Below are 26,357 nucleotides of genomic sequence, written 5' to 3' on the forward strand. Positions count from 1 at the left end.
TACCTCAGGCAACTACAACTAGAGATGTGTATGTTTACAAAAACCACAGACATGCATTTGGTAGCATTTTGAAGCTTTTATTTTGACACAAAATCCACAGTTTTGCTGAATAAAGTAACGCAGATTTCTGTGTTCAACAAGGTAGAATCCCAATGAGCATCAATTGAAAAACCTCGAATTGAAGGAAATTAAATACTGCGCTTTCTGGGGAAAAACAGCACCAGGACATGTGCAACCAAACAAATAGATATGAGAGAATCTGCTAGTTTTGATTTTACATCAGAGTAAGCATCAGAAATCTCTATGCTATACACCAAGATACAAAATCAACTTGATATTCATGATGACATAAACATGTTTGGATATTTATATTGACATGTTAACAAATACCAGCAACAATCGACTTTGGCCTCATAATAAGCAACGATGATTTAAACAGCACAACAACACGGCCGACGATAACTCTCTCACACATGCGTACACTGAAGAGCCGCAGGTAGAATTGCACAAGGATACCCTCAAAGAACACCACATGTTGTAGCAATATTTATCTGAACTAATCCACATACAATCACATAAAGATACTTCTAAAAATCCTGCTGTCTTGTAGCTGCAGGGGTAAAAGGGGAGAACACTTTCCCGGGGGCAAACATTCTTGAGTAATCCTGAATGAACAGGGACTGATATTTAGTTTTTTCCTGGCAAAACAGCACTTCAGCCGTACCAACATGAGCTCTTCAATTTCAATTTTTCAATTCTCGGCATCACAAAATAAAGTCAGTACAAATATAGAGTAAATACTATCTTGATAAGTTTAAGTAAACAGTCCTTTGCAGTCAAAACTCAGCGAGGTAACAGTCTTATATCAGGCCTTGGCCTTCAGTGGCAATGAGGGTAGAGTTTGGGCGTTTTGTCTGTGCATACTAGCTGCTGACAAGGTAAATAAATCAAACTAGTTCTATATACACTGAACTCAGTTCAGTTTGGCTTCAACGTCAAATCAGAGCTGGGGTCCAAGTAGCCTCTGGTTGGGCCCTTTTTGCTTACAATTACATTTGAGACACAGAGCTAAACATCCGTTTGAAAATAATTAATAATAATAAGTCCATCAAGTCATTTAACAACACAACAACACTGATCAAAATCAATGAAGGATGCCTTTATCAATCTGGATAAAACGATTTTGTACAATAAAAGGTTATTTTCCTTCTAATCTTTTATAATTTTCACAACAGAATATTTCATCGTTTGGTTGTGCTATGTAAAATTGACACTCACAAATCGTCATAAAGGAGAATTGGGACACACCTTCCTTGATTTTCTTTGCTGACTTCACCTCTTTGGGCTCTAAATAAACAAGATGTTGCATATGGGCCACGGCCAAATAAATGCAATATTATATATGAAAAATAGAAAAAATAGAAAGTAACATTAATATAGAAAATGTAACAGCTAAAAAAACATGTGAATATTGGTCCACGTTCACACATGAAGCAAGGGGATACATTATTTGCAGCTGCCGTATTTGTGTGGAAAAGGAAAAAAGACTTGAATTTGAGAAATGCCTTCAAACCTTTATCTAATCTTTTGGGACTCTGGAAATAACGTCATAAAATGTATTTTTAAGAAACACAGCTCCGTGACCCAAAAATAATGACAATACATGACAGGCACAACTGGGCCTATGTAAAACCAGATCATCTGAGTTTGCACTTGGGAGAAACCTTAAGCCAAGGCATTCAAATGCAGAGTCATGTACAATCACAGGCCTCTGCCCAGCACAGCTCACGGATCAGTAATAAAGAGGTAAATGTCTTTTTCACAACAGTTAATTTCCTATCAACCAGCATTAACTAGAGTAAGGAAAAAAGTGTGAATACTATTGCTAAATACTATTTTTGCAAGTCTCACATGTACTGCGTACTGTGTATTTTATAAAGAGACCGCTAAGCACTGCTAGAAAACGTTTGCCCATTTGATGTACGACTTTACAATTTACATAAAACACATATACACTCGCATAGCAGCAGTAAACTATATCAATGCCTTACAGAAAGTCTATTTTCATCTAGGCACCATATACTTTGATAAACGCACATTAAACTTATCACAAAATAAAAAAATTCCCGACTATATAGCCGAAACATTTACCATAGCCGCCAGAAATATTTCATATTGAAATGTTCAGAGGGGGAACAGTCTCAGTCAGACCATCCTTCACCTCCGAGTCATCACAGGAGAGCTTTCAGCAGAGATGATCAGAGGATGTTAAAATGACCTTCATAACAAACCAAAACATCCTTAGACTCCATATACAAACAAGATCTGTCTGTGACAAATAAAAGGTAATATTGAGCCTAACCCAGGCAATGTTTTCACTCCGTAGAACTATAAATGAGTTGAAAGCTTTGCCTTCAACTTTAGACATTTAAGGTGGCTTTGCACTGAGCCAAGGACACAATGAAGTGGCGTCTAGTCATTGAACTACAGACACATTTGTCTCATATTGACAAACACGACAAGACAAACACGTACAAAAATGTGATGGGAGACATTCTCACTCACCATGCTTTAGTACACTTTGCACTGAGAATTAATTACAAGAGTACATTTGTGCTATTCCCACTGCTAAAAGCATCCAATTTCACACAATCCTATCAAGTAAGAGCATCTACCACAAGTTTCTACCTCACAGTGAGGCTATTCTCTACACACTGTGCAACTGACGGATGATTTTACATACAAAAAAGGATCAGCCAGGTTACATTAAGAGAAAAGAAGTCCAACTCTCAGAAGTGACCACCTTTTAGCCACAGAAAATAAAGAGGCATTACTCTGACTTTAAACCCTTTACCTCGTACATTTACACCTTCGATATCTCACAATCATTTCTTGCCTCAGACAGACATTACAATCGGCACTTTATTTCAAACCCCACACCTGGCAGATTGTATTGCCTTGCTGCAGTTTTGGACACTTTTCCAGAGGTTTTTCAGTCAAGCTGCATTCTATAAAAATTATCAGTAAACAATTTAAATGTTCCTTTTTGTTGCGATGCATAACCTTTTACATTCAATAACAGTGAGGAGACTAGGCTTAAAGTTTCTGCCTCGTAAAAACCAAACAGTCCGCCCATGGAGGAATCAGATTTATGTTGCCTTGCAAAAAAATGGCAACGACCAACCAGGAAAACGTGTTCAACAACATTAAATCCAAAGTCAAACAGTCAGTTCATTATACAGTATAATCATGTAACAGTCTGAAACAACAATATAATACCATTGTAAAGCTTTGCCACCCACAAGATATAATTAAAGGTGGGGTAGGTAAGTTTGAGAAACCAGCTCGAGATACACCTTTTGTTATATTCCATGGAATGCTCTTAACATCCCGATAGCAATGAATATCTTAAGTGCTTTGACAAAAAATCCATTAAAAAATGTCATCTGTGGAAATTGTAATACTGTAAAAAGCACGACCAATCATTTTTGCCGGCCCGGCTAAAATAACTGGATGGCCTACCTGTCTGTCAGCTTTCCATCTGTGCACAAACTTATCTCGTGCCCTCATTGGTCATGTGCGCGTTCGTGTGTCTTGGAGGAGGGGCTCTGTAAGGAAGTGGCAGATTTCTTCCGGCTGTGTATTTTCAAATTCTAGCGCACTCGAGCTGGTTTCTCCAAAATGACCTACCCCACCTTTAAAGTTGGCACCCCTTTCCTATTGGGAGCAACATAAGACACAATGTATAAAAACACACACTTCACAATTCAGTCATAATGGTTCCCTTCTTATTTCCTCTAAAACAGAGGGAAGTAGGCTGGTGAAAGCAAATAAAATCACCCTACAACTAAAAGGGTCACTATATTTCACCACATACCTCGAACTATTCAATAGTTGTGAACCTCCTTCAAAGATAGGATCCAGTGAATTAAGATTATATAACAGGATCAAGAGACACAATAAATTAGAGCTGCTCTTTTGAAAATAATTTGTTGAGTGACTTAACTTCATAAACTTCTAGAATATAATTTGTCCTCAATTTAAAACAATGTGAGTTGATGATAGCCAGTCTTCTTCAGCGGTTCCCAACCGTGGTGTGTGTGACCCTTTAAAATAAAACAATATTAATGTGTGGACCCCTCATACACCAAGACTTTTAAAGCAGGCCCTTTAAAAGATAGATTTTCGCCTCTCAATTGTTTTATTGAACAACTTTGAAGTGCACAAAAAACTGTTAATAGTTTCACATAAAAAAGATATTAGATAAAGCATTATGTCATTTTTTCTTTATCATAACAATATGTTTCTACTTTCTTACACGATTAGTCGTCAAGACACCTCGAGTTATCTGGAGACGTCTTGAGGGGTCCTCCTGACCACCAGGCTGGGAACCACTGACTATTAGGCATGTCGTTTCTATGGAGCTAAACGTTAAACAGTAAAGGGACATAGAGATAGGACACTGAGCCACTAGTCAAAATGGAGATGGGGAAATAACTTCAGAGAATAAGATATGCCTTTTCCTAAACCATAAATAAATTAACTTAAAAAAAGGGTTTTCAGGTGTCGGCTTCTCTGGGAGTTTCTCATTTAAATACAGAGAAAACAAGAGGTTTCATTTCTCATCCCGTCTCCAACCATTAAAGTAAGACCTGCAAGACTTTTCTTCAGTGACTTTTCACCTACTAGTCTTGATCCATGAAGATGCTATCAAGCATTTTCATCACACTTCTTTCTCTTTTGGACCACATGACTGGCTGTCAGCTTACGAGGACTCCACAGTGATGATGGCCTCGCCCGTCTTCTGGAGGATTCTGCGGGATGAGGAGACGAGGCCTCGCTGTTCAGCGCAGTCTTCAGAAAGCGGCGAGTGAGCGGCAGCCCTCGCTCTCAGGGAGCAGTCCATGCTGTCGTGCAGCACGTCTGCCCTCTCCTCTTCCTGCAAAGCCTCTCTTCCTCCTTTCCAAAAATGCCCCTTCTGCAGTTCCTCCTCCTCTTGCTCTTCTCTCTTCACGTGACAACGACATACCTCGATGCCCGAGTCACCCGTTAGCCTGCGATGCCGGAAATGATCCTCCTCGTCCTCTTCTTCTTCCTCTTCCTCCTCTTCCCGTTTTTGCCCCTCTTTTTTGTTGATGTAATATGTTAAAACAGCCACATTTGAAGCGAAGAGAGCCGGTTTAGGGGGGGACAGAGCGGGTCTGGGGGGCGGACCACGAGGCAGGACCTCTTCTTCTCTGCTTCTCTGAATGGCTCCAAGTGGGTCTGAGAAGAGGAGAGGATGGACTTGACCAGGAGAGAGGGAGGATAACAGGATGAGGGGAGAAAGTGGCAGGCGAGAAGGGTGTGAAGGACGAGAGTGTAGAGGGAGAGAGAGAGCTGGCAGCGGGACCCCTTCACTGCCGTTAGGGGACCTTCTCTGCATGGGTATGACATCTGGGGCGGCGGCAGGGATGACATCAGGTGGAACTTGTGAAGGAGGTGTCGGGGAAGAAGTCGGAGTGAAGTTGGCCCCGAGCCTCGGCATGACGGCGCAGTCGCACCCTGCTTCACTGGGGGTGGAGAAGTGGCTGCTGTACGTCTCGTCTGTCACCTGGAGAGAGAAGGAGGTGCTGGAGGGGGAGGTGAGGGAGCACGACTCGCAGGAGCAGCTGGTGTAGTTGTCAGAGCTCTGGGAGGAAGTCAGGCCACTGGGACCGGGGCCGGGGCCCAGATAGGGAGGGCAGGGGTGATGGTGGTGGTGGTAATGAGGGTAGGAGGAGCTAGGACCCCCCATGGTTCCTCCCTGCAGGGCGAAGACGGAGCTGTAAGGCGGAGGAGGAGTGCAGGGCTGCGCCGCCACCTCCTCGTAGGAAGGCAACTTGAAGGATGCCAGAAAACCTGAGATGAAAGAAATGTCACACATCAGCTCAAATGTGAAGTGTGCCACAAGACTGGAGAGACAGTTTTGAATATGCATCTGACATAAATCACAGACACAACAACGAGTGTAACTTACTAACAAGTACTGCCTGTGGATCCATACCTCCTTAGTGACCAAAAACAATTTAAAACACACCAATGAGAAATATCTCACATGCTTCCTCATTAACATGGGCACAGTATTTTCTTTAGTCAATCCCACATAACTAACTCACCAACATTTTTTATATTAATTCCCAACTTTCGAGAAACAAGTTGTCGAACAAATGCACTATAAATAATATTGTTAGATGGTCATTTAGTAAAAACCAGTGGCCAGCTGCTCATCAAAATCAAATAGCTTTATGTTGTTCCAACTTTTCTTTGCAGCATTGATGTTAAAAGTCTCTGACTCTGCAGTTCCCCTGACAGCAGATCTACACCATCAAAAATAATGATAATATGAATAAAAGAACATGAATAAACCTACTGAGGTCAAGCATGGAGGAAGGGTAGTTGCTGGCTCCGTTGTAGGCGATCAGGTTGATCTCCCTCTGTCTCTGCTGCTGCTGGATCCTCAGCTTGGCTCGGCGGTGGCGGTAAGCACAGAAACAGCTGAAGAGGATCAGCATCGTCCACAGCAGCCAGAACCCTGCACACAACGGGAACCCAACAATAATCAAAGATCAATATGAACAGAACAAATCATCTGTTCTGTTGTTTGAAATTGCATCTCAGATCTATTCAAATAAGAGGCGACAATAATGGTGGTTTTGGATATTTTGTGCCATCACGTAAAAATCTTTTAAGTTTTACTTTACTACTGTAAACTTTGCAAAGAAAACCTTAAGATTTAAGAAGAATTTCCTTGCTTTGTTTGCATTCATTTGACCATGATATTTATAATTAATATGAATATTAAAAAAATGAACAATTCCTAAGTACATACCACTTAGAAATTAAGTGGTTTTAATCAGCTGGGGAGTGGAGCATAAATCCTCTGATGTCAACATACTTAACATCAAATTACTTAACCCCTAACTTTTTCTTTAAATCTCCAAATATTTGAAGCTGTGATCTGACCGTATGATCAGATTAAACTAGAGAGTGTTGCAACATGAAGCCCAACACTGTAGTTTGGTGCTTCCTTGTGTTTATTTCTTGAACCCTGAAAGCATTTTTAGATACAAGTTAAGATTAAACCAATGGCACCATAACAACAACGAAAGTTAATGTGAAGGGTGAAGGGAAAAGCTCAAAAGGGCCTATCAATTAGGTAAACCTAAATGTTTCATAATTGAGAACGTAACAGACATATATAGGTTAAATGTGTTATAGAAGACGATTATATCAATAAAAGTTCATCACTGCAAGACAGATTTTATTTTAAAACTGACTCATGGTGTCTGAATTCATTTGAAAATAAATTCATAACATTAAATGCACAACATCGCTTTTGATTTCCTGTCGGATTATTTAATTTACATTTTGTCTGGATATGCTGGTTTGATAAATCCATTCAATGCTCCATAAATCCAATTACCAGGTATATGTTGAAGAATGTAATGTAACTGTGAGTAAAATCTGATTGTTTTGTTTGCAGTTCACCCAACACATCCTGGCAGGACTGAATAATACACGTGACAGAGCGCAGCCTTGGCCTCATGACCTTGTTACAGTAACACAGTAGAGAAGTAAAGTCAGGTGACTCACACCAGAGTTCATAATAGTAGGTGCAGCAGCCCGTCTCTCCGCAGCAGTGCCCCGTCTCACACAGGTAGCCGGGGTTGTTGTTGACCCCTGGACAGTACTTGGGGCTGACACCAGGCTGGCTACCTGAGCCCCCGTGATGCTTCACCACCTAGTGGACAAAACAAAGCATCACATATCAACACAGAGAAAATTATGTTCCTGCAAAAGTTCAATAGTTGGTATGATTATAGTTTCCTTTTGAAAAGTATGAGCGCAGGGACCTTTCAATCCATGCAAATGTAATATGACTGTTGACCTGAAATCCGCTTTGTTTTTTTTCAAGGCTTTTAACCAGAAGATAAGGTCAGGACAGAACAGGAGGCCATTCACATCTTACACCATCTTTAAACGGACACAGGGGTTTCAATCTCACCTTTATATGACCACGTTATCGCCTAACCCAAATGTCCATACTTAAGTCAAATTATGACAATCAAGCCATCGTTGTGACTACTGAGAAAACTCCATCTCCTCATGAAGACCATGAGAGGGGGTTGAAAGAGGGTGGTTCTTCAAATCTGACTTTTATGTCCCAGGTGGCACAATAAGCTGTATATACTGACATATTATTGATAAACTGTGGCCGACATGTTAGAGTAACATTAGCATTTATTTCATGACTATGTTCACCTGATAAATAAGTCCAATACACACTATACTGTATCTGTATTATAGCTCTGTTTTGGGAAATATATGTCTCTTAAGTAGCTAAATGCTCGATTAGGTTCACAAGATAGTCACTAATTGTGTCTGTGCAGGTAGTGTACAGTGGCATCTTCAGTTTCACAAAGAAATACTTTGACTAGATGTCACAAATAGTCAGCCTTCAGATTATTTCTGGACTATGTTAAGCAAGACAACGGTACAATGAATTCTGAATAAAAAAGGACTTACCTAAAATATCTTTGTGATACTGGTCCCAGAGCTTTTTGATGAATAAAGCTGCCTGTGTTAGTTTGAAACTGTGTTGACATGAGCCTGATTTGACTATATGATTCTGTAATGCTTCATGGCTGATAATTCTCTATGGGCTGCTTGCTACAAGTGACCCCTTTCACGTTACACATTTAATTACATTTTGCATGGAAATATTAATTACTGCAGCTTTAAGATGGTGGCTACAGTTCGTGGTTTAATAAAAAAACACCTCACACCTTATTCACTGTGCGCATGTCAGGCTCCTTCTGGGAAACAGCCACCTAAAAAGAGAAATGGAAAGCCCTTTGTGAATTTACAGTAAACGTTACATCTTATTCATTAGCAGGTCAGTGCTAAAGAGAGAAGATCTGAAGCCATACTTTCAATATTATATTTTGGACACATCATAAAAAGCTGTCACATTTCAATACATGGCGAGAAGAGTCTAGAGGAGCTCAGATGCTACAGTAATAATGCTGCAAGAACAGGTTGCTATATCCGTTATGTACATAGTTACCACATATGAGGCTGAGAAGTGCTAACAAATAATTATTCTTTGCCATAGCAACCACTGTGGTTACGCTTGGAGGCTTTTTTTACTCATGTGTGGACAATGTTTTATATTATCTAGTGTATGAAATGTTTAGTTGTGGTTGAAGGTCACGCTCCCTACCGTAGCAGCTTCAGTCCCATCCAGGCCCTGCAGGGACATGGTCATCTGGAAAAAGGCAGAGAGACAATGGTTAAAAAGGAGCCAAACAGAGAGGAATAATATGATGTAAACGGCAAAGAAATATACAAAGTATGGCACTGTATGATTACCGACAAGGGCACAAACAACCCATTATATTGTGCTGTCATTCTAGTAATCAGGCATGAAAAAAAGGCCACTAAAAGCAGTTTCCATCCGCAGGTTACCCGACACTAGGCTCCTCAAGGAGCTGGGAAGGTCAATGGCTTTTTAACAAAACCTATTTCTCCTCTGTGGGCCGAGGTAGCAGACAGATGGCACCAATTCCCAGACACTCTCCCTTTCTCTTTCAAACACACACATACAATAGCTACAGCTCTAAAACTTTGACCATTCAAATTCAGCAATTAGTCTAAAATATGTCAGAAAATTGAGAAAAGCAGGCATTTTCAAGGCCCAAGGTGAAATGTTCAATTTGCAAAAACATATAGAGGCCCAAAGATATTCATGTATTTAAAAGCAAGAAAAACAAAAGACTTGATAAAAGCATGATAAATAAGTTATTAAAATGTTGATTGACAAAGCATTCCTACACTAAAATCAGTCACATACTGTATGAAGCATCTGGTCCTTTTAAAAGAGTATCAGTTTGCCTCGTGAGGGTATTTTTGACAGATGTAGCATCTCAGCCGGCAATGACACCTATCAAAAAATCACACAGGCTGACCTACCTTTAGGAAAACTAGTGAATAAACATATATTGGCTTGAGTCTGCATACTATCTACAAAGGAAATAAATACCATATGTGCATTCGCCCAGTGCAATTCGGTACATATTGAAAAAAGATCTGGGTCACCTCTGTCCACAGTGAGTAAAAGGATTGTATCCCTGTGTGTGTGCTGCTGGATGTGGGGCCGGGCCGCTGCCAGAAACAATGTGAGACAGTGGGGGCTGCAGCCATATCACTGATGCTTTTGTTAACAGCTGCCTGCTGATTATGTAGTCAGCATGGGGAACAATGTTGGCTGCAGAGAGTGTGTTCATGCACACATGCACACAAAGTGCCACAGGTTCTGAGTTACAACTATTGTCTATTTACAAAGTGCAAAATGAAACTGAGCCAAATGTGACACGCAGCTAACTCCACACACTACCCTGAGGCTGTTTAAATGACAATAGTAGCTGTTAGTTAGCCTAGAGACAATGACATTTGATCAAATATATCATATTCAACTGTTCATATGCATCAGCAACACCTGTGCATCTACAGGTTTACATGAAATGCATGACATAACATCGCATGACACTGGTGAAAGAGCAAGGACATGAAGGTGGAGCATGAGACAAACTGACAATGATGCTTCTGCAGGAAAGTGATGTGGATGCTGGCAGCGACATGTGACCATGAACACATGATGTTCACAGGCAGTGCATCTATAGCTGGGTACGATTTTCGATACTAGCAATACAGAATTTAGGTTTTTTACCTAAATACCATTTTGTTGATTTCTTTCTTTGAGAGATATACATTATGTTCTTTCAAACTAATAAACTTTGTAGCAATATAAGCCAAAGGGCTCCAAGCTGGTTGTACAAGCACTGACAATAACCTTCCTTCATGACATATTTTTAAAATTACGATTTAAACAACACACCATATGATCAAAGCATACAAACTTTGGATTGGCTACTTGGGGATTTTAAATATTCTGTGCTGCAGACACATTTTAGAGGATACCAAAAAAGTATTGAGGTCTGATAAATACCAGAGTTCAGGTTTATCAATGACATCCCTACTGACAATCAGCTGTTCAAGAAGAACTATTTTTTTGTATTAACTTTGCTAAAACTAATCATAGATAAATAAGATATCCTGCAAAATGTGTCTATCTGCGTAGGCCAGCAGAGAAGTCATGCTGCATATTTGCCTGTCAAACATAACCTCAGGAGGTTCATAAGTAAGCTTTTGTACAGTTATGCAAGTCAGAGTCAAGAGGGTAGGAGGGAGCGGAGTTCCTGTGGTAAATCCACCGCACGGCACAGAGTACACGCACACGGGTGTGAAGTGATCATTCAGACTTCCCCAGAGACCACAGACTCACCACAAATTATTTCCACCCCTGGGGTCCCAAGGTTTACCATAGTACCACCACACACACATACAAACCTTCACTAAATGACTTAAAACCTGTCAGCCTTTTCCTGACACCTGAAAACCCACAAATCATGAGTGAGGGGAGATCAAATGGAGAAGCACTGCTAAAGGCTGCAGGATATAAGAAAACATTCAAAGTTCTGTAAAATGGCCTTAAGTCAAGTCACAGTAAATTGTGAACATGCAAATAAGACACGCCATTACGTAATTTTGTCATGAACACGATGCCATGGATGTTGTATTATAAAGATGGCATGGAAATAAGATGCGATTAAGGTGAGGTAAAGACTTGTTGGACTTCAGTCAAACCATTTTAATCATCATGTTTTAAGATGTTCACTTTTATTGTCAGACTAAATTCAATAAAGATAACCACTGCACTCTTCCTTGGTGAAATCTTATGCTGAGGCAATACTGTACTTAATATTAACAATGACATTAAAGCAAGCATAACAAAATCTCCCCACAGGACTTTTATTGTCAGATGTTATCAATATGTTGTTATATGGCACACTGGCTTAACATACAGCAGATTTCTTGAAATCCTTCAAATAGATGTAAACCAATTAAGGTTTCATGTTGTTGTAATAAATACAGTTGTGTAAGCCTACAAGTTTTCCGACAACAACAGACTTGAAAGAAGGAAACATCATCCTCAGTGTGGAGCCAGGCCCAGCAGTGTCCTGATTCAGCATTGTGCTGTTCTTGTGCTGGACAAGCAGCTGTACATAGATTTATAAGGCTACAAGGGTTTGGCAGACAAAGCTCTTTCAATGACATGCATAAATTAAAAAGAAATCTTTGGTGCATTACGGCAGATTTAATATGCTATTCCGTTTGAAACAAGAAATTAACTTGAAATCTAACTGCGGTCTTAACAAGTTACAACCTGCTATTGAAATCATAAATATCCAACTCATAACTTTCCTATAGTTTTCCAAGAAAAAGTGCAATTCTGTGGTAGCTCTTAGTTTAGAGTTAATGACCTTACAGGACATTTTAGTACAGTATATCTGTCAGGACATCTGTTGTGCGTTAGAGGACCCATGCTTCTAAAAACCTATTATCCAATGTTATGCATTACCTAGAGCTCTCACAGTAAACCTTAACATTGAGCACCAACAACCAAATTAAAGCCATACCTGACAGACTTTACTGGAAACCAAACATTTGCTGCAGTGGTGCAAAAAAAATGCCCCCTTTGTCCTCGATACATGTCAACAGATAAAACATCTCAAGATGAAGAAATGAAAGACAGATGGTTACAGAACAAGTTGAGGCCACTGTTTGTCAACAACAACACAGACCTTGGAAAGCATGTTGCTCTGCAGAATAACTGAAGCCCAGCTGTTGGCAGTGTGTGTGCATCAAAGGAAATCTGTGCATTACCTCCTCAGCTTTCAGCCCGAGGCAGAATGTCAGCGTTTTCTCTGGATCCATGGCGAGAGCTGAATACCAAGCTAAACAGAGAAAATAGACACGCAGAAGTGGGATGTTATTCTGCTAAGCCCCCATCACTGCTGTCCCACTCCACAGACACGGTGGCTTCCCCATCCGCCATTACCCGGACGTGCGGACGGATGCCCCTCCCAGACTCCGCTGCACACGCCGGAGCACCAGGGCCAGATCCCAGGTGGGTTTTAAGGACGGGCCCGCGGGGTATCACAGTGCAGACGCTTGTGTCGTCGACTGTTGTTTGCAGTAGTGAAATAAAGATGTTTTACTCTTTGTTTTCGCAGGGAGGGACGGGGCTGTGCATGATGTCATGCTTCTCCAGCCCCCAAAGTACTTGTATGGCAGCGCTGCGGCTTTGATTGGCCGGAGCTCCCAGCAACAGCCGCACCGAGCAGCATCCACACTGTTGCTTTATTCACTTACTACCAAAACACCTGTGCGTTTCATATCGTAGTAAAACAGTAAAATAATAATGACAACACACTTAATTGATATTTTAAGCACATTTGGAAATGTTTCTGTTGTAGTGCCGAGAGAAGGGAGTCGGAAGCGGTGCATCGAAGGTGCAAATCTCACTTTATTGAGCAGCAGAAATCGACATGCTGTCGGGTCGCAGCCCGAGAAGGCAAGAGAAAGTGAAAGGGAGGACACACAGGGTGTTTCTCAATCGCGAGTACGCTTGCTTGGTAGCACATGTCTGCCGAGCATCTTGCTTCAGAAGCGAGTCAAGAATACTTCCTGACATTCGGAAAACAAAGAGTGGAACACGCTAGCAAGTGTGCAGGTGTGCGTCATATGAGAGGCCCTGCCTTACATCTTCCGCCACAGATTTGGGGAAATTGGTCCGTGCGCAAAGCATTGTGGGGATTTTAAGACCGCGAAGTCTACTCATGTGCACACTCGATATTTCTCCAAACGGAGTACGCCGGGCTCGGTAGATTTCCAAGTATACTGGAGATTGGAACAGTACTTCGGCGGCACTCGATGACGTAGTATGCTTGAAATAGTGGCTCTGAAGCAGCTTTACTCGCGATTGAGAAACACCCACAGTAGGTACACAGTAGGTACCGTCAACCAGTGACGTGCGGTGAGGTTCATGGCTGGTGAGGCACTGAGTCAGATTTACAAATATTATATTTTGACCTTAATCGAAATATTCTGTTATTTTCAAAAGCTTTTTTAGTCTGATGCTTCGATTCATTTTAAACAGACCGTTCAACAAAAGGATACCCAAAATCTAAATATTGGATTGTTCTTTCTTAGTAAGATCCCATTTTCATTACAGTTGTGGTCTTACCTTGACTTGAAGATGAAGTCCATGCTATCCTTCTGGACAACAATCTCTATTACTTTTTTGTAAAAGTCCTCCTTATCTTCCTGTAGTTTCAAAAGTCTAGTTTGTTGTTGCGTCTACCGTCTCTGCGTAGAATTACAGTAGCAACAAGAACCTGTGGGCTCACGTGCGCCCCCTTCAGTGCGGCAGAGGTTATGGCTGCCTCCCCTGGTGCATTTTCATTGCCGTTGAGACCAGCGAGCCTAAATATCATATATACGTGAAATAAGTTATTTAGAGACTATGGATGGCGAGGATAAATGTAATAAAGGGATCTACAAACATTACATTGGTGACCTACAGTGAGATGGTAACAGGCATGCGCTTAGGGCCCGCTTTCCAGCCAGTTTCTGTGGGGTGACGCATTCTGAAGTGAGGCAGAGCTCATCTGTGCCTCACCTCACCCCACAGTAAATGGCTTGAGCGCGCTCACAAAATAAGTGGCCGCGCTAAATTAGTGCCCGCGCTCCAGCAAGTTACTGTGGGCTTACGAGAGGCAGAGCACGCCCCTGCCTCACTTGTCATCGCTCCCGTAGCGGAGCTCGGCACATTTGCTGATTTTGACTATAAAAAGCGATTGGAATCATACAGAAATCACATTTACAACACAGATCAGTGGAGACATTTTATTATTATTACTATTTCGTTTTTCTTTAGTTGTTTTTCCGTTACATTGGAGTATGACAGGTGAGGCTCTGCCTCCCCTGCCTCCACTGACTGCACGTCGCTGCCGTCAACACATGTGTCCGTGCGGAAACAATACCCCCAACCTGTAGTTCCTGGATTGAATTATGTAACCCCAGTGTATGAATCAGTGATCACTACACAAGCCCCCCCAGAATTCAACCATGGACACAATCCTCGCGTCCGGGAGGAAGCACCACAGGGGCCGAGGAGGGCGGGGCCGAGGAGGGCGGGGCCGCCGGCGAGGGCCGGGCCAAGGAACGGGCCGTCGTCAGGGGGCCGCAGGAGAGGGTAGGGGCCCCAACGAGGGCGAGGGCATCCCCACCGGAGGGTGGGGGGCGGGCCGCAGAAAGCAGGGTCGCGTCGTGGGGACAGGCGTGAAACACCCGGAGGTCCCCAGCAGGGAGGAGCGCCGCCCGGCCGCTGGCGAAGGCACAGCGGCGGCGGGCACGAAGTCCTCGGGAGGAAGGAGCCGTGTCCCCGGGAGGAGGGAGCCGTGGACAGGGGAGAGGCCAGACGGGGCGCCAGACGGGGTGCCATCGAGGCGAACCGTGAGCCGCGGTTAGAGGTGAGGCCAGGCAGGGTCCCGAAGCGCGCCACCCGCGGGCCGATGAAGGCATGGGCGACGTTCGAAACCGCCGAGGCGAGGGAAGAGGCGAGACGGGGTCCAGAAGCACGCCACCCACGGGCCGAAGCAGGCGTGTGTGACGTCCGAAGCCGCCGTCGAGGTGGTGAAACAGCGAGAGGGTCCACACGAGGCCGACCAGCCATGGTCGAACCTCCTCTCAGGCACCAGAAAAAGCTCAAAAAGGGTCGTCCTGTCCACGATCAAAAACAGGTGGGCGAAATAGCGAGAGGATCCACGCGAGGCCGACCAGACATGATCGAACCTCCTCTCAGGCACCACAAAAAAAAAACAGTCGGATGTCGATAGCCGCTAGCTGCAGTGGCCAGCCGTCGTTAGCTGTTGCCAGCTGCTAGCCGTTAGCAGTCGTGGCTAGCTGTTCTCGGCGGCCGTCAGTCGCTGGCCGGACATGCAGCCGCATGTCCCGAATAAACCCGGCACGGTCGCGTACCGGCCCCATGGAAGGCTTGCCGTCCCCCAGAGCCGAAAAGCCGTGGAAATGGCGAGCGTCGTCCGCGACCATTCCATGGGGCGCACCGAGCCACAGTCCGAGCGCACGTGGCAGCTACGGAGGTCTCCAAAAATCCCCGGCATTTCGAGAAAAACAAAAGTTTTCTGCCGTGTTCGGTTCAGTCTCGGAACCTTCGCGAGACATCACGTCAGGGTCACCAATGTAGTGCCGAGAGAAGGGAGTCGGAAGCGGTGCATCGAAGGTGCAAATCTCACTTTATTGAGCAGCAGAAATCGACATGCTGTCGGGTCGCAGCCCGAGAAGGCAAGAGAAAGTGAAAGGGAGGACACACAGTAGGTACACAGTAGGTACCGTCAACACATGTGTCCGTGCGGAAACAATACCCCCAACCTGTAGTTCCTGGATTGAATTATGTAACCCCAGTGTATGAATCAGTGATCACTACACTGTACTACTTTTCTTTTCTTTTGGTATCATGTGTTATAGAGATGGTTTCATGATCAGCTGTCATATTACATGATTGCCTGTCAATCCAGAGTCGACGAAGGTGCATGAAAAACAGAGTTGGGCTTTTATTCACTAGAGGGCAGCAGACTACATGTTTTTGCATTTTGGCCAGATGGTTAACCTGCAGTAGAAAATAAGACTGCAGCTCAGTAAGACATGGGCAATAGTGACAGTTAATATAACAGTTAAAGAAATAGTCCTGACATTTTCCTTTGAGACTTATGCATCATAACTAATTCATCCACCATTGCGTCTCCACCTATTTATTTCTCTCTTGACATAAAAGGGGAACAAGGAAACTCAAGTATTTTCATAGTTCCACCTATATTGTTTTCCCCATAGTTCATACCTGTGGTAATGTAGTGAAATACCAGTTTGAGCTCTTGCTCACCAGTATTGGTCTGACATTTGAGTGTAAACCCATTGTACTCTCTGGATTAAACACTAATGAACAGGGTGTGGTAGCACCTAAGAGGTATTGTGTGAACGCAGAAATGGGTGTTGATTAGATGGTAATCACAACTTGTTCCATACCATGTGAGTGAGCCACATTCAGGTAGGAAATTATTAAGAATCAAGATTCAGGATTTTAAAACTTTATTCTCATTGTGTGAGCACAACAACATTGCTTCAGTTCAAAGAATAAAAGGCACTAATGAGATTATTGGTAGCGCTAGCCTAATAACTTTATAAAACTAGTTGAACCACCTGAATTATTACTGTACCCTGGTTTACTGTAATTTTCCCACGCAATACAGAACAATTAGGTCAACTTGTTTGCTCACCCACATAATGACAAACACACTTCCTCTGACCTGGCATAGGCCTACACATGTATGTACACACCCACACAAAAACAACAAACCCCAAATAAACCTTACTGGGCAATAGAAGTAAGGTTTTATTTGAGTGAAAATAAATACATAAGTGTATCATGCTGTGGTATAAAAAAAAGAATATGTTTGCATAAATTAATTTAATTCAGAAAAACTGGAACTAGACAGTTATGGCACACAATTCCTGTCTTGAAAAATGGGAATTCATTTATTTGTTAAAAACGGGAACACTTGACAGCACATGAGAAGGGCACACAACTTACTATCATATTTAGAGGAGACTCAAAATGAAACTCATGGTGATGTTAGACATGTGATTTCTGCAGTAATCACTCCTGTTCCACACCCAGCAGCATATTTATATATAGATTAATGGTCAACTGGCATTCAGTAGTGAGATGTGGCCTTGAAGCACGTCTCCATCTCTCTTATCTCACATCAAAGTCATCATCCCTTTTTATGGAAGAGGAGTGGCTAACTCATAAGCTACACAGTATCATTGTTCTTGTAATTTATGTGTGTAATTTATGTGTACAATACAACAAATATTATCATTTTCCATTTTTGTTTCACCTTATAATGAAAAAGAAACATACTATAGGTGCTTGTAAAGACTTCCACTGTCGGGTACAGCTGACAGTCACGTCCTTAGCTCACACACAATGGATGCTGACAGCATGGGGCATGACAAACACAAGTTGTTTTGTGAGAGATGCAGCCGGACCTAAATTCAAGAGTTCATTCTGTTGGTTTTGACGCAGTTGTCAAAAATAAAGCCCTTTTAAGACAGTAAGGAATGTTTCCTGTGACTGCTGTGTTATTTTAAAACCTGCCCATCAAATGTTAATCATGAATCTTCACAATGATGTCACTCTGGAAAGCTGAAAGGGGAACAGTTCATGACACTTCAAACTTCCTTCTTCTCTCTGAATGTCCAACCGAAATTCCACAAATCAACCACCAAAGCTCAATAATTTGCTAATGCCGGGAAATGCAAAGTGGCCTGGTGCTGCTAAAAAAACATGCATCAGCTTATCACATTGTCAAGTCACATCCTGTGCCTTGTGGACATGTGACATTTAAAAATGCCACTGTAAATGACAGCACAGTGCATGATGGGTCCCTGAAGGGGAGTGAAAAATTATATATACTTTGCATTATTACCGTCCATTTTCCAAAACAATGAGAATCACTGAGCTTTTTCCTTACCTGCATGTTAAATGAAAGCCTTTTTGTTTACCTTTTCAACAGTGTGTGCCTTTGATAACATGTCCCAGTTGAAAACCTCAATATTTGAATTTTCTGAAGCAGGTATCTCCCAACGTAAATATCCCCTTTACATTGCGTCTCCCTCGGCCCCTTTGTAGGATCTAATTTGCACTGTATTTGACTTGGTTCTTTGTAAAACATGCAAAGTGACTTATTACTTAAGTGTTTATTTACGATCTAGCATTTTCCCTGGTTAACATTGGCTTAAAGGTCTTTAAAAAAACCTTTTTCCTAATCAGCTTTTTCTTTAAGATCCTATCAATTTGATATACCTACAATATATTAATGTATGTGTGATCCTGCCACTTTGAATTGGATTAGGTGATGTATCAGCATCAGTAAGAACAATATAGGAATACGACTATACCTTGTTTTTTTTGGGTTATATTTGTACCTCCATAGGCCTTTAAAAACCCTTCAAAATTAAGCTCTTTAATTCATCTGAGATAGTTCACTTCTCATGACCATAACCTCTAATGAAGGTGAACAAGTACACAAAAGATGGCTGTCCCTTACAGTATATAAGATGCTTACTACTTTAATCAGCAGTACATTTAGATTTCAGACACTTGTGAATTATTAATTTTTTAGCTATTCAAATAAAAAACATCAATTAATGTCACGTTGTGGAAACATTTTTGTATAAAAAAATAATTTATACAGTAAACAAGAAGTTATATCAGACTCAGCGAAAAGATCAGAAAACATATTTGTTTGGGTTTGTTTTCTTTGTTGCCATGGTGATTTCACTGTCAATCAACAATGATTCACCACAACTCACACACTCCTCAAGCAGATCTTTTGAGAGATGAACTCAATTTTTATGTTTCAATTTTATCTTCTTCAACAATTTCTTTAAATATGCAATGTTATAAAGAATATAAGACAAGAACACTTCCATTACATTACAGGAAATAGTTGCCCTGGTCAGTTTGATTGAGTTGAAATTGTTAATATAAAATGATCTTTCTAGCCTGCTTAACGCATGGATGTTCAGAGAATTGGAAACAGCATTGAAGGCGTGGCCAAGTTAATTCCTAGGAAAGTTGCTCACTGGCACATGAAGCCACATTTTTTTTACTGTCAATAATTGGCAAATAATACATAACATTTCAAACCACTTTTTTAGATGCTTTGAATATATCAACTTTGCATGCAGGCAGAAATGTTGTCGCCACAGCCATCAAGTACCTGCCAATGATACCTGACAGCCAACACAAGGCCTTCACATGCCCCCTAGAAGATCCTCCACCAGCTGTCACTGATTAAGTCAGACCTAGTGTCTGGATCAGTGTCATTGGACTCTTTGTTTGAAGTGCGGCTGCAGTGTGTTATCATCAGCATCGTAAATCAGCTGTCCCTGTGCTAATATACTACAGCTGTCAAACAGAACTACAGGGAGACAGATACACGAAACTATTTCTCTGATGTTTGTTGAAGGATCACAGCACTAATCCGGCTGCAAACATTTGTCATTATATGCCGTGGTACAGCGCTGCGCCAACCACATGAAAACCAAACATAGAAAAAACACAATGTATTACACTGCTGCACGTATGCTGTATGTACGTCAATACACAAACACAAAGGGCTTTATTGCTTCTGCTTTATGATGCATTCTCATCTCGTCTCGAGTGGACATCATGCGACTTTCAGGGGAAAACATATTTTTGCTGATGTGTGCCCGATCAATCTGTGGTGTTTTGTTTCACCAAGCACTTGTATTAATGTGAGTCACTATCTCTAGGAAGGAGAGCACAACCTGACACTGCTAAAAAAAATTACAAGATAGTAAACATCTGCTGTTTGGGCACAAACTTCTCACATCACAAATCTTACTGTTCTAACACTTCATTTTTCTCCCCTGCAGGTCTTTTTCTCGTGCATGTAACTATAGTTTCCATGTGAAACAGTTGATGCAAACATAATGACTTGAGACAAACACTGCTTTTCACTCAGAGAGGAAGAACACATGACTGACAGGCTGTTTTGCACCCCTTCTCTCCTGTTCCTCTCTTTGACAGCGGATTAAACTGACAGATTGTGGCCCCTTCAGCACACACACACACACACAGACACACACACACACACACACACACACACACACACACACACACACACACACACACACACACACACACACACACACACACCAACACACAGTCTGGAACCATAGGCCAAACAGAGGTTCATGACAAGTCTTGGCAAGCCATCCGTAGTTAACTTAATGAGGGTAGTGAAGACCTGGACACACACACACACACACACACACACACACACACACACACCACACACACACACACACACACACACACACACACACACACACACACACACACACACACACACACACACACACACACACACATACACTAGCGCATGCTATCAAACATGATTATCATGCCGTTGAGTGAAACAGCCAAAACATCATATGAGACGACTTGCATCAGGTGACCTCTTACTGCCTGAAACCTAAAACTTCACATCAGACGACAGAACACAAACAAAATGTTGTATATCATAATCCAGAGAATTCAGTTTTGATATTTCTGTTTACCTGAAGGTTCAAAAGGATTATTTACTGAGCCATGTACATCATTCAATTAGCTTGTGTATTTTTGTAATGGACACAGACGTCAGAAACATTCTTTTTAAAAATTTGAAAATAATATCCACAATAAGAGTTTTGAGTGATGATAAAACATGTACATGTTGGTTTGGAAGCAACACATGCATCAATAAAGTGCAATACTTCTTGTGACTCTCTAATGTAATTAATTCAAGCTAAAAGTGGCACATATCTATATGCTGCTTTTGGAAACCAGCCCTTCTATTTCTGACACGGTTGTTCAAATATGCACAAAGCGGTGCGACAAACAACGTGGTATACAATTCTGGGCGCCTGAAAAAAGAGAACATATCAAAGATAAAGGAGAGCACAATTGGGATCCCATTCAAAGTCAAATTCAAGGTTTCCCCCCATTCCAAATGAATGATCCATTAATAACTGAGACCAAACACTGGCATAGAATAACTAAAGTATTGGACAACCCTGAGGAGTAAAGAATTGAGGAAGGGGATTTAGAGAAGCGCATATGAAAAACAGAGAACGAAAAATCCTGAATAAGTTAAAAGTGGGCTTCCATATCAGTGCGGTTCTTCCCTTTTCTCCATTGTTGCGTCCAGTCCCTCGGCAGGACCTTGATGTCTTTCTTTAGTGCTGCTGACATTAGGCTTTTGTTTCAGCCCGGCACAAAAACAAGAGGAACCCAATGGACCAGCAGAGCCCAGAGAGGAACAGAGAAGCACGAGCAGTTCAAGAAGTGCACCAAACTTCTGCAAGCTAGTCAGCAGAGGAAACTCCGGCACAAGCAGAAAAACTGGTTCCCAGTGCATGTCTGCAATATGTCTGTTTCCCCATGTGCAAGTCTTATTTCAGTTGAATGATTCTTTCAAGGAAAAGTCTTACTGCTGCAGCCATATTCCAATAAATAACACGGCACTGCAGCACGTAAACATGCACAAAGAGTTCATCTTGTTTTGTATTTACCATGGTGTATGGTGGGAAATCTCAATATGGTTTCTTTAAAAAGGGGACTGACTGATATTGAAACAACAGCTTTTGATGCTTGCACTTTTATGTGTCACACCTGCTTTTGGTGACACAAATCGAAAGTGTGCCTGTGAGGAGTAATGCTTTTGCAAACACCATTAATGTGTAATTGTCTATCAAGTAATCTGGCCTCTTAGTTTGGCCTCCTTTTTCTCCCTTCCTTACAGATTTGTTTCAGCACAGTTCAGTCCAGTGCTTTCTGGCCTGAGTCCACTACTGACTCTCTCTCAGTTTTCCCTTTCCCACCGCTCTATTTTCTTTGTTTCTTTCTGGAGTACTGAGACCACTTTGTAAGAATAAGTGGTGGGGACCATTTCTCCAGATTTAACATCAGCAGCAGACAAAATACATCCCTCCCCTGTTTGTTGAACCTCGAGCACCTGCATGTAAAACCAATGCATAGACCTCTGGACCACCAATGTGTTTTTATTACAATGAACGTCCAACTATAGGTCTTAATGTGATGTGATTTGTACCTTTATAACCACAACGAGCTAACAGGTATGGAGGATAGAACATGACATAAGTAAAAAAATAATGAACGCATAAATACAGGAATGAAAATAAAATACAAGAATAAATAAATAAAGGAATAAATCAAAACAAGAAAAAAATTATAAATATGGAAATAAATAAATGAATGTATAAATAAAAAATATATAAGTTGAGAATAAAACAGAACACACATCATTATATCTTTAATGTATTTCTACATGTTCACTTACATTACAGACGCCCCCCACACCTCCAAGGGACGTGAAAAAAATGTGAGAAAAGAAAAATAAATTATAGTTACAATGAGAAAAGAAGAAGAAGAAGAAGAAGAAGAAGAAGAAGAAGAAGAAGAAGAAGAAGAAGAAGAAGAAGAAGAAGAAGAAGAAGAAGAAGAAGAAGAAGAAGAAGAAGAAGAAGAAGAAGAAGAAGAAGAAGAAGATACAATTAAAATTAAAATAAGAAAAATAAGAAATAATAATTAAAAATACAATTTAAAAATAAAATAATACATATTACAATCATAGAAACTAACTTGAAAAAATAAAATACATTTTATATGAACTTTTTTTTTTTCGAAAACTAAAGAAATAAAGTGGTACAAATATGAATTAAGTACATTCTTTTTCAAAAACGTTTTTATATAAAACTTGGAAAAAATATTTAATTAAAAATGTGTTTGCAATAATTTACATAGTAGATAAATGAGGACAAAGACTTTCTGTTGGCTGCTCTAAGAAAGAAACACACACAAAGGAACAGGACTTTTAATGTTTTCATTTCCTTTATTATCTTTGTGATTTTTCATGTTTTGAGAGATGTTGTGTCCTGGGCAGCCTAAAGGGGACACCCCTCCACCTCCGTGGGACGATAAAAAAAGTCATGTGATTTTGTCATTTCAAATCAATCCTGCCTCCGCAAGCTGCTGTATAGCTCAGTGGTTCAAGCAGGCGTCCATATTTAGATCTCTGTGAGACGTGGGTTTGAATCCCGAGCCTTGTAGTGTGTCTGGCCAAACATAATAATAAAACAATTAAAAGTTCCTTAAAGAGAATTCACAAAAATTAAGCAAATGCAATTAAAAAGTGGTGGGGACAAAATTGTCCATCTCAAAAAGTGGTGGGGGCATGTCCTGCAGCGTCCCCAGAGCAAATGACTGAAATGACTATGACTGAGAGACATTGACCCACTTCCTGTTCCTTCCTCTCTTTAAAGCAAAGCGTGCGTAAAAGTTACCGTTTTTGTTTTAGCAGCATTTTTGCTTGAAGCCCTCTCTCTCTCTTTTTCTTCACTATGCAACACACCCACTCGCCCCCACTCACTCGCTCGCTCTGCATGACCCAGGGAAGCGTCCTGTTTGCAAGTTGTGAATAGGGATCTCTGCCATGAGTCATTACCAGGGGACCCCTGGCACTCGGCTGTACCCCTCCTCTGCATGCAAGGAATGTTAGCTAGATGCACTCCAGCCTTAATGAAAGAGGGCACTTATTCAGATGCAGAGAGCAGAACTGTATGAAAGTTTGATAGACAGCAGGGTGTTGACAAAGAAAAGCAATTTGGCAAAATTAGGATTTTCCGAGCGTAAACGTGTCCATCCAGAGGACCAGCAAATTGACTGTCAGGATGTTTTTATGAGCTCTTTTTTCCCTTTTTCTCTTTTTTAGGTGTGCACAGCTGCACTCTAGTGCTGTGGAAACATTTGCAGGCACGCAGAAGGCTCTGGCTCTCTGACATACTCTGTCATTAAACACGCCATACAATCTGTGTTAAACCTGTATTGATCCAATCTAACATAAAAACAAAGCCAGGAAAGTCTTTCTTTTTTTTCTCTATTATTGCTTTTAGCCTCTTGACTCCAGCCACTCCTGACTCTTGTTTTTCTCCCTCTGTCCCTCTACCTTCCCCCATGGCTGGCAGGGGCCACGGGTTCAAAGACGTGCAAGTGCCAGAATGTAGGTCAGCCATTGGTGCTGAGTTACCGATTAGAAACAGCTGTAAGTTTGTGGGCCATTCTCTCTGTCTGCAGCCATCGCAGAGACACACTGAGTTATATCTTTACTTTTCAAAAGCCCCCCACCGCCCGCTCTGAAACTCCTTCACTTCGCTCGACTTTCCTCCCCTAAAAATGATGAATAAGGGAATTGCATGAGCTCTTCAGGTTTTGGTCAGCTCTTCTGAACTTGTGATTTAAATGCAAACAAAGGTTGTGAATCCTGGACCTCGCTGCTGTCTGAATTATTTCAATACATGTAGAAAAAACTATTAGCATGTTGTGTGTCTTTCCCAACATGCATGTTTCCTCTCTTGTTGCTTTTCGGTTCCCTCATAAAAACACCCCTGGAAGTTCATTGCCCTCCTTTTCACCGAGCACTTGAACACAGCTGGGCATATCTGTGGTTCTGCCTATTGTTTTCTGATGAAAACTTTGCTCAACAGCATAATGTGTTTCCCTCCTGCTGCTCAGGACACAAACTGAAGTGTAACATGCATTAACCAGCGAGCGCCTGAGCAGAGTGAAAGCTGCGGTGGTCCTGAAGGTGACACTTATACTAGCGTGTGTGGATTAACCCTCCATGCCCTTTCGGCCTTGCCCTCATTCCCAGTGATGGTTCCTATATATATATTTATGCACACACAGCACCTGGGGGTAATTACCTGTCATGGCCCATGGGGACGCCACCTGTCAGGGGCCTCAGCACATGTATGGAGAGAGGATGCATGTCTTATTTTTGTAAAGAGGAGTGCCTTGCATATACAACTTCTACTACTCACAGAGACCCCTCCCCAAAGCGAAAGAGAAAAAAACCACAAAAGCAAGAAAACACCCCGCTGAAGTTCTGTGAGAGGAAAGTGAAGCAGTGGAAGAGTACTGCAGGAAGAGAGCTGCGATGACTCCTCACAGTCCGGACCCTTTCACACCCTTCCCTCCACTGCCAGCTCAGCAGCAGATATGAGGCAAACACTGTAACGTGCAGCTGTGGGCCTTAAATGCCAGATGGGCAAAATAATGCACGCAGACACCCAAACACACACATCCACATATAGCACACTCACAATGCAAGTGTGCGTGCAAGCATAGAAAAAGCATAAACAAAGGTTCCCATGTAATCAGTCTCCAAAACAAATGCTTCTCTGTATGTATGACCCTGTTAGCATGGTAATTACAGCGGCATGCTGTCTCTGACATTTGTCCCTGCCACGCCCTTTGACTCCTTTTCAGTTAGCTGATGAAAAGCTTAAGCGACACATTCCAGCCACGCAGGTATTCCCTCACACATGCAACTAATTACTGGTGGGGCGCGTGTACGTATGTTTTTCCAAAGCATATGGATACTGCTAGCTCAGAAATGTAATCATACTCCAAGTAAAGTTTATTTAAAATAAAGGGGTTAACTGGGAATGTTTAACTAGTGTTTTCTGTGTGATGACCGATTTGTGTGACTGAACTGTCTTGTTGTGATGTTTATATCAGTAAACTGATCTTAGTTTGCTCGTGTAGAATATTAAGCCACTTTTTGTCAAGAAGATACAGAAACGGATTTAAATGTAAAATTGGATTATAATGCAGAAGTGGTAAAAAAAAACGATTTCGATCTGTTTCCTAGTTGGTCATTTTCACTTTCTGGCTAAGAACTAGAGAGTCATATTGATCT

At 41.7% G+C, this 26,357-nt stretch overlaps 1 protein-coding gene across 2 annotated transcripts; it reads right to left on the reverse strand.

The window, feature by feature from the left end:
• Window positions 1-56: 56 nt before the first annotated feature.
• On the reverse strand, window positions 57-13,127 carry LOC117481690 (atherin-like). 2 transcript variants are annotated; one of them, XM_034129504.1, is made up of 7 exons: window positions 12,808-13,127; window positions 9,245-9,289; window positions 8,808-8,852; window positions 7,615-7,762; window positions 6,392-6,553; window positions 5,999-6,028; window positions 57-5,880 (listed from the first exon to the last, which is right to left on the reverse strand). In XM_034129504.1, the coding sequence occupies exons 1-7, from the start codon at window positions 12,856-12,858 to the stop codon at window positions 4,766-4,768; spliced, it is 1,596 nt and encodes a 531-aa protein (XP_033985395.1). In that variant the 5' UTR covers window positions 12,859-13,127; the 3' UTR covers window positions 57-4,765. The 2 variants fall into 2 exon arrangements, with proteins under 2 accessions (XP_033985395.1, XP_033985396.1); XM_034129505.1 differs by lacking the exon at window positions 5,999-6,028.
• Window positions 13,128-26,357: the final 13,230 nt, after the last annotated feature.

This window comes from Trematomus bernacchii, unplaced genomic scaffold, assembly GCF_902827165.1.
Source record: "Trematomus bernacchii unplaced genomic scaffold, fTreBer1.1, whole genome shotgun sequence".
Taxonomy (NCBI): domain Eukaryota; kingdom Metazoa; phylum Chordata; class Actinopteri; order Perciformes; family Nototheniidae; genus Trematomus; species Trematomus bernacchii.